This window comes from Maniola jurtina, chromosome 23 (assembly GCF_905333055.1).
Source record: "Maniola jurtina chromosome 23, ilManJurt1.1, whole genome shotgun sequence".
In the NCBI taxonomy this organism is placed as follows: domain Eukaryota; kingdom Metazoa; phylum Arthropoda; class Insecta; order Lepidoptera; family Nymphalidae; genus Maniola; species Maniola jurtina.
The window spans coordinates 1,936,335-1,946,128 of NC_060051.1; the positions used below are offsets into that span (position 1 = coordinate 1,936,335).

The following is a 9,794-nucleotide window of genomic DNA, read 5'->3' on the forward strand; positions in this document are numbered from 1 at the left end:
CAAATTTCGCAATATCGGTTGAATGGATGGGCTGTAAAAAGCTGTCAGACAGACAAACAGACACGCTTTCGTATTTATATTATATATTATATTACTTAGTATGGATTGGGGAACAGCCTGTATCAGCTAGGATTAATTAAAAATAAATATATTTAATCCCCAATATGATTTAATATCGAAAGTACTTACCTATAAAAGCGATCGTATTTCATTTATACAGTCTTGATAGTGTTAGTGCCCTGTTAAAGCCATGGTTACCAAAGTTCTTTGTCTGACCTTGGCCTTATTCTGTGCTGGTGAGTACTTACAAGACTACCCCCCACTGTTATTAATGGGAAGGTTATGAGTTTATGACCCTGCACCTCACATGGTGCCACCCGCAGGCCATGGGAGGTGTAGGCATTGAACCTCTCGGTTATAATATGGGCCGAATCGTGGGAGAGCCCCAATTGCCTGTTCTCGGGCCACAGCGGTGCCGCGCCGGGCATCCAATTTCTCATGGTGATTTTGGGGAGTAATTTTATACACCTTTGTTACTATTACCTGCCAGAGCCACTATGATCCACACTTCATTATCGTTGATCGTTCCTACTTGTGTTGGGGGCATGCGGAAACTTTTAGCTTTTATAAAATAACGAGGATCTGCCCCTCACGGGCTTATACCTACTCTCTCAGAGGAGGTCTGGCCTGCACGGTCTCATGCTCTATCAGCAAAGATGCAGAAGATATTATAACACGTGTGTGTAAAAACACAGATGTACTCGCTAATCCCTCACTTTATCATAATCCCAAGGGGTTGCAACTTGCACCCAACACGACCAAAAAGAGACCAGGCGTTGGACCCACGACCTTACATACTCTCCAAAGTATGGAAGTGTATAATACCGATCAACTTCACAATTCCGGATTGCTGCCGAGGATTTTCCCCTGTCCTCAGCTTTCTTTATTCAGCCGGTTCCCGCCATCCTTTTTATAACATCAATCCATTACTGAGTATTTTTAACCCCCGACCTAAAAAGAGGGGTGTTATAAGTTTGACGTGTGTATCTGTGTATCTGTCTGTGGCATCGTAGCTCCTAAACTAATGAACTGGAATGAAAGTAGCTTGATCGAGAGTGTTCTTAGCTATAATCCAAGAAAATCGGTTGAGCCGTTTGAAAGTTATCAGCTCTTTTCTAGTTACTGTAACCTTCACTTGTCCGGGGTGTTATCAATTTTTAATTTACCTTTCAAACAAAAAAAACTAAATTAAAATCGGTTCATTAGTTTCTAGGAGCTACGATGCCACAGACAGATAGATACACAGATACACACGTCAAACTTATAACCCCTCTTTTTGGGTCGGGGGTTAAAAAATTGACCTAACGGATATATTACATGAAAAAAGTGGGGGTCTCCAAAATTTTTTTTTGCTATTGTATCGAGTGGGGTGTCAAATGAAAGAGGAGAAAATTCTAAGTTCATAAATATAAATGTACTACAACATTAAAATATATCAAGCGACAAAAAACAATTTTTAACCCCCGACCCAAAAAGAGGGGTGTTATAAGTTTGACGTGTGTATCTGTGTATCTGTGTATCTGTGTATCTGTGTGTCTGTGTATCTGTGTATCTGTCTGTGGCATCGTAGCGCCTAAACGAATGAACCGATTTTAATTTAGTTTTTTTTGTTTGAAAGGTGGCTTGACTTGATCGAGAGTGTTCTTAGCTATAATCCAAAAAAATTGGTTCAGCCGTTTAAGAGTTATCAGCTCTTTTCTAGTTTTCTTGTAGAAAAGAAGGTTAGATAACCGTTAGGTTCATAATATTATGTCAATTGACAAATGTCAAGCTGTCAAGATCGACGTTGCCTAGATACATGATTATTTATTTGAAAATGATATTTTGGAAAACTCAGATCTTTGGACTAGTACTGTAACCTTGACTTGTCGGGGGTGTTATAAATTTTTAATTGACACTTGTACTATAATATTTCAGCGTTTATTAAGACGATCGCAGTCGGGTTTTAGTTTTCAATTCTATATTTTGTATTTTTTCAGTGTCAGCAGCGTCAGAAAACAGACTAGTGGGAGGATCGCCTGCTGCCATTACGGAGTTCCCCTCCGTCGTAGCGTTGGTCTACCACTACCCGCGACCCAACATCTTCATCCAGCGATGCGTTGGCTCGCTGATCTCCTCCTGGCATGTGCTGACTAGCGCTTACTGCTTCACGTAAGTTCAGTGCGTTTCGGATAGACGGACAGACAGACAGACAACAAAGTGATCCTATAAGGGGTCCTTTTTCTTTCGAGGTAGGTACCTACGGTACACTAAAAATTTAAGTTAAAATTATGACATAATAGTGTAACCTGTTACTTTTAAAAATTGATTTGAATTGTTAACAATAATATAAAATTATTAGTTTATGTAATGCAGGTAGGTTGATAAAATCGATATTTCGCTCATTCGATGTCATACAATCTGTTGCTAGGAGGCCAACAAGATTGAACTTGCATAAATACGGGTGTTTCGAAGGTTTTAGTTCAGTCTCCTTCTGAGATTCGGAGCGATATCGCATATTTTCGGTATTTGGGTTGTGAACTGGATAATTAGATGTTGTGATAGCAATCACGCTCTAATTAAATTATTTATTTTGGCATTAGTTTGTTTAGATTAAAACTCTCGGATAACCTTACACATTAAACTTGTGTTTTTTTGTGTTGGTTTTGGAGAGGACATTCCAATAATTCGATAAAAATATTTAAATAATACCTGCTTTTCTGAGTGACGCCAATAATAGGTAGGTAACTGAAAAAATGCGTAGGTAACTAAACAAAGTAATTAGGTAAACTGAAAAGTGAAAACAGACTTGAGTGAAACTCGTTCCTCCTTCCAAGTGTACCTACCTATAACGAAGTTTTGTCATAGCTTCGGTCCGTTTTAATACAAGTGTAAATTAAAAATTTATAACACCCCCGACAAATGAAGGTTACAGTAACTAGAAAAGAGCTGATAATTTTCAAACGACTGAACCGATTTTCTTGGATTATAGCTAAGAACACTCTCGATCAAGCCACCTGTCAAACAAAAAAAACAAAAAAATCGGTTCATTAGTTTAGGAGCTACGATGCCATAGACAGATACACAGACACACAGATACACAGATACACACGTCAAACTTATAACACCCCTCTTTTTGGGTCGCGGGTTAAAAATTAGGAGATCCTGGGTTCGAAATTCGAATCCCTAGGTATAGGGTGAAAAATGGAAAATAATTTCTAATTTTTTTTATTTTTTTATTAAGAAAATATTACAATAAAACTTAAAGCTAGCCTTATCTAATTACTATTACAAATCATGCCCGCGTGGAATGGTGCCAAGAATACTGGCTGCATTTCCACAAGCAGCCAGTATTCTTAAGAGGGTAGATCCTCTTCCTTCCCTTGCCTAGATCTTTGACTTCCCAACAGAGCGATCGCAGACAAGAAAACAAATTATAAAGAAAAGAAACAGAAAACAAAGAAAACAGAAAATAGACTGTCTGTCTGTCATGCAAGTGTATAGTGTGTATTCTTCTAATTGGTCATTAAAATGCATTTAACTACTGACACATTTACGTAAATGCATTTAAAGAACTGATAAGAACGTCATAAATTTTTCTGTTATCCAGAGATAACGATTATTATTATTTACAAGTTACCTATCTACGTAATTAAAGACGGTAATCCGTCAGTTGCTGAATGTGATGATAACTTAAACTTGCAATTTATTATATTATGCGGATTAATAGGGCTTAATTGACTATCTGTTGATTTATGAATTATAGGTTAATGAAAATTATTCTTTTTTAGCTAATTTAATATGTACTTAGGTATTAAGTACGCGACAGGTTGAGATGGCTTTCGGGAAATGATGCGGGGGGACGCCCCGCACTCACCCCCACATCACCCGCGCTCTCGCTCCCACTCGCTGCGCCGAACTGCCGTAGAATACCATAATAACCCATAACCACGAAAGAAAGAAGAAATTCGCTCATGAACTCAAATCCTATTTTTAACCCCCGACCCAAAAAGAGGGGTGTTATAAGTTTGACGTGTGTATCTGTGTGTCTGTGTATCTGTGTGTCGGGTATCTGTGTATCTGTCTGTGGCATCGTAGCGCCTAGAAACGAATGAACCGATTTTAATTTACTTTTTTTTGTTTGAAACGTGGCTTGATCGAGAGTGTTCTTAGCTATAATCCAAAAAAATTGGTTACCGATTTTAATTTACTTTTTTTTGTTTGAAACGTGGCTTGATCGAGAGTGTTCTTAGCTATAATCCAAAAAAATTGGAGTTATCAGCTCTTTTCTAGTTTTCTTGTAGAAAAGAAGGTTAGATAACCGTTAGGTTCATAATATTATGTCAATGTCTAGTTTTTTTATTGAAAATATTACAATAAAACTTAAAGCTAGCCTTATCTAATTACTATACAAATCATGCCCACGTGGAATGGTGCCAAGAATACTGGCTGCACTTCCGCGTTGGACAGCCAGGCTGATCCGTTGCGCAAAAAATGAGCCAGCCCTTCTGTCACCCGATGAGGCTATTAAACGCGGTATGTCAATTGACAAATGTCAAGCTGTCAAGATGGGCGTTGCCTAAATATATAATTATTTATTTGAAAATGATGTTTTGGAAAACTCAGATACTTTAGATCGTAGGCGCAGAATAGTCCAAGAAAATCGGTTCAGCCGTTTGAAAGTTATCAGGTCTTTTCGGTCTTTTCTAGTTACTGTAACCTTCACTTGTCGGGGGTGTTATAAATTTTTAATTTACACTTGTTTCTCTACAGCGGCTCAATCCTAACCAACTTCCACATCCGCGCGGGTTCCGCCCAAAGCTTGAGTGGTGGTCAAATGAGAAGCGTGCGCCAAATGATCAAGCATCCAGAGTACGATGAGGAAACCCGCAATGCAGACATCGCGGTGGTGATATTGAACCAGGCTCTGGGCATCAGCCAGACCGTCGGCGTCCTGTACCTCCCCCCTGCTAACACCATCCTCCCCGTCGGACTACAGGCCAGGGTTGCGAGCTGGGGATTTGAAACTGTAAGATTTTTTCAATGACCTCTTATTTTCCAGTTAACATCTTTCTAAGGATGAAGAATTTGGTAGATACAAATCATCGTCATCTTACCATTGTTCGATAAACATGAACAATTGCTGGAGCCTGGACGTAGGACGTAGGTCTCTTTTATAAGTAATGCCCACAATCCGTGGTCTCCGATCTGGTACCTACCGCTTATGTTAAAAGACTATCTACAAATTGCGTGATATCGTCTCTACCGAGTGGGAATTCTATCAACGCTGCATTTTTCGGTTCGGAGTTACCATTCCAGTATTTGGTCCTAATAAGTCGTTGCACAATATATTCTTCGTTCCCATCGGACTGCAGATGGGGGTTGCAAGCTGGGGGTTCGTAACAGCTGTAAGATATTCCAGCTTAGACACCTCCATTCTAATTTCTAGTAATAGATTAGAAGGAAAAAGCAGGGAGACTGGTAGTATAAGCGTTATAGCATTTGTGTGCGTAACGTAAACCGCGTCGCAATCGCGGTTTACTTTTTACTGTCTTAGGGTTCTTTTGTAGACCACTTTTAAATAGATAATTAAAATGTCTCTGATAAAGCCTTTGGTTTTGCAGGAAGATGGGCCCCAACACGCCAGCCTGAAGAGTATCACACTAACCACGCAGAACTTGGAATTATGTAAAGAGGCTTACGAAGATGACGGTGAAATTAAAATCAATGAGGGTAATTTACCTAATTATCCATACTAATATTATAAATGCGAAAGTGTGTCTGTCTGTCTGATACGTTTTCACGGCCCAACCGCTGAACCGATTTTGAAGAAATTTGGTACAGACTTGGGATACAGCCCGGGGAAGGACATAGGCTATTTTTTATCCCGGAAAATCAAAGAGATCCTACGGGATTTAAACAAAAACCGAAATCCACGCAGGCGAGGCCGCGGGCATTCTCTAGTTACTTAATATAGCTACATGAAGCCCGCGACTTCGTCCGCGTGGATGTAAGGACTTTTAAATATCAAATTTTTCGAAGTTACGTGCGTTTGAAGCGCCATGTTCTTTATCAAGGTCGCGGTGAAATAACAAACAGATATTCTATGAGAAAATTGACTACCACGCTGGCCCAATGCGGATTGGCAGACTTCTCACACCTTTGAGAACATGGAGAACTCTCAGGCATGCAGGTTTCCTCACGATGTTTTCCTTCACCGTTAAAGCAATTGATATTTAATTGCTTAAAACGCACGTAACTGAAATATTAGAGGTGCGTGCCCGGGATCGAACCCCCGACTTCCGATTAGGAGCCGTACGTTCTAACCACCAGGCTATCACAGCTTATACTGTCTAGCTTCATTCAGTATACCTAAGTACATGAAGGGGACTTCGTCTGTGATGGCGTTTGCTGGCGCGCGTGCTGTGCTTGTTTGGAGTGTTTTTTTTGTTAAGAGTGGCTGGTTCTTGTGTTAGTTGGTGTTTTTTGGTGATGGAACTGACTGGGAAGCGCTCTAAAGGGTCGCCGCGCGTATGTCGGCGGGCGCCGGCGCAGACGGAGTCCACACTTGTATAAATTCAATAACTTGAAAATATCACAAACTTGACATTGGCTAATCAGAGTAAAGCCAGATTAAAAAAAAAAAAGTACATGAATGATTCCTTTCAGACCAGATCTGCGCGTTAAGCGAAAGCGCCGGCACTTGCTTCGGCGACTCCGGCGCACCTATGATCACGTATAACAACGTCCTTATCGGCCTGTCTTCCTACTATAAGGAGTGTGGTGACAGCTCCTACCCGGATGTGTTCACCCGGGTAGCCGCACACACTGACTGGATCATGGAGGTCGCCGTGGCGCCCACTGGCGAAAGACCTCTTAGTAGAACTGTTGTATAGAGACCTACGTTTCGTTTTGTCGTTGTAAAAACTAACTGCATAAAATGTACTCTAGCATGTAAATAGGGTAAAAAGATCTTAAATAAAACAAAATTTCGAAATTATTATAAAAAAATATATTTATTTACTTAGTAAATTCTGTGTTTTATTTACGCCCAATTACATCATTGTTTTTCTATATTTTTACACAGTACACATTGACTAAAATTGTATACATTCAGTAACATTTAACATCCAGTAACATTTTCTGAGGGTACTTACAAATATTTGAAATCTTGGAAAGACATAAGACTATCATGGACGTACCCAGCGAATCTCTTAAGAAAATTGGCCGAGAATGTCAAGATTTTTCGAAAATGTGTTCCAACTCATCGATATAAACATCTTTTGCTACAATAATTATAGTAACAATGCAGTTAATGTGACAAATTCTGTGGCACACGATTTCTAAACTAAATGACAGGTCTAAAATTGCTATCTTTTTCATAATGCTCCCTGCGGCAAAGGTTAGCACTTAGTGCTAGATAGCACTTGGTTTAGATAGATTTAGATTTAGACTCGTCTAGACTAGAGAAGTTAGACTTCTCTAGTCTAGACGAGTCTAAATCTAATGCTAGCATTTTCCGCATGGAGCATAATGAAATGGGTAGCAATAGGGTACTTGACAGGTTTTAAAAAACTGTTTTAAGTTACGTTAATCACTGATGTCTAAAGACTCTATAGAAAATGTATATTTTACGTTCCATTACATATAGTGCAAAAAAACGAGAACAAAAAATCTTATTTAAAAATATCACGCGAAAATACTTTTCTGACAATATGGCGCCTCATGTCATCGTGACGTCACCTGCTTGCAAACTAAGATTGTTGACTACTGTTGAGACTGTTTACAAGTAGTTGACGTCATCAACCATTCGGCCAATCAGTCGTTTACGATCACGTGACTAAAGTAGGCAAATAAAATCATTTATTTTGTAAATTTTCTGTTAAAATATATCGTATTCATCTTAACTGACTAAATAGCTGGTTTCCAAAATTCATATTTAATACGGATAACATCAATATCCTATATTTTAAATGCTGTGAAATACCCTATTAGCAATTCGTTGACTCGCCATTTTAGTTTAGACATTATATACAACAGAATTAGGCACAATGTTATTCGAAATCTGACAAATTACCAACTTATCAGCATTAAAAAATCGATTTTCAAAAAACGGTATATTTGAACTAAACATTGACAAACCGGTAAATATGGGTACATCAAAATTAAATATGTATTATGACATTTATTCATGATTTGCGATACAACCTTAATGCGTACTCTTTACAAATATACAACAATTGGATAAAGGCAAGACCGGGTTCATTTGAAGGCACAGTATATTGCATTACTTAATACTAACAATTGTATATGTATAATTAATTATAATTAATGTATAATTATTATCTAGCTACCCTCTCGGTGGTCCCATAGTTACAAACAAACTTACACCACTTGTCTATACTCTATATTATCAATGTTAATCATTTTCGGTCTAAAGATTAAAAAACTCCAGCGGGGTGATTCGCTAACTCAGTGTCTAACACTGAATGATAGCCACTGAGCTCTTATTTTGAATACATTGAAGGTTTTCTAGAAAAAAAAATTTAATACCACTTAGCAAAGCGGCAATGTAAAAGCAACCAATGTCAAATGAGTTTGATGGCTAACATTCAGAGACGTTGAGTTAGCGGATCACTCCCCTGGTCTGTACGTAGTACGTACCTTAACATTATTTCATTTTTTTACATCGATTTGGATATTACACTATTAGTTGAACCATATAAGTTGGGTGATTTTAAGCATCCTTCATTAATTGGTGATTGCTTAAAAAATACATTTGATTTCATTTATTTGTATAAAATGAAGAAAAAAGTGAACACGAAAATTTTGTAAAAGTATGAAATTCGACTCCAATATACATACTTATTCCAAATTATTTTATTCAAAGATAAAAATAAGATGTAATACACAATATATTGAAAAACAAGAAATAAAGAAGAATAAATGCCTTAAAAAAGTTCATTGGTAAGAATATTTGATATACCTTCACAAAAACATGACTAACATAGATTAAATAAAAAATATTTGTACAAACGGAAGAAAAAAGGTAAAAACGAAAAAAAAAATAGTATTAAATTCGGCTCGAATATGATATTTATTCCAAATGATTTTATTCAAAGATAAAAATACCCTACCAAGTACACAATATATTGAACAAGAAAAAAAGGAACAATAAATGCATTAAAAGGGTTCATTGGTAAGAATAATTGATATACCTTCACAACACATGACCAACATTGATTAAATAAAAAATACTTAATTATAATTATTTATTTATTATTGAAACAATTAATATTATGCCTAAGTCTTATCTCAAAAAAGAAATTAAATATTTACAATACTGTTGAAGTATTTCGAGTTTTCCATTCGAAGTCTTATATCTTATAATAGCTACTCTATATTATTTATATCTCTTTAATGAGCAAAGTGGGCCCAATTTCAAAGACTTGTAAAAATTTAATAAAAAACACATCCACTACCTTATACATGACTTCGTTCGCGTGGATTTAGGTTTTTAAGAATCCCGTGGGAACTCTTTGCTTTTCCGGGATAAAAAGTAGGCTATGTCTTTTCTCAGGATGTAAGCTGACTCTGTACCAAATTTCATTAATATCAGTTAAACTGTTGAGTCATGAAAAACTAGCAGACAGACACACTTTCGCATTTATAATACATATTAGTATGGATAAGTCCGTGCACATTCAAATAACAGTGTTATATAACATGTTTACCTATATTAACGTTATTTTATC

General features: G+C 37.3%; 1 protein-coding gene across 1 annotated transcript; it reads left to right on the forward strand.

Moving 5' to 3' along the window:
* Positions 1–244: 244 nt before the first annotated feature.
* On the forward strand, positions 245–7,027 carry LOC123877443 (trypsin 3A1-like). The gene is made up of 5 exons (XM_045924245.1): positions 245–296; positions 2,040–2,211; positions 4,813–5,068; positions 5,664–5,772; positions 6,709–7,027. The coding sequence occupies exons 1-5, from the start codon at positions 251–253 to the stop codon at positions 6,933–6,935; spliced, it is 810 nt and encodes a 269-aa protein (XP_045780201.1). The 5' UTR covers positions 245–250; the 3' UTR covers positions 6,936–7,027.
* Positions 7,028–9,794: the final 2,767 nt, after the last annotated feature.

Excerpts from the sequence above, each read along its gene's own strand:
- LOC123877443 (XM_045924245.1), top strand. The coding sequence starts at position 251 with ATGGTTACCAAAGTTCTTTGTCTGACCTTGGCCTTATTCTGTGCTG. Across the intron at positions 297-2,039 it reads CTTGGCCTTATTCTGTGCTG|TGTCAGCAGCGTCAGAAAAC; the intron begins GTGAGTACTTAC and ends GTATTTTTTCAG. Across the intron at positions 5,773-6,708 it reads TGAAATTAAAATCAATGAGG|ACCAGATCTGCGCGTTAAGC; the intron begins GTAATTTACCTA and ends GATTCCTTTCAG.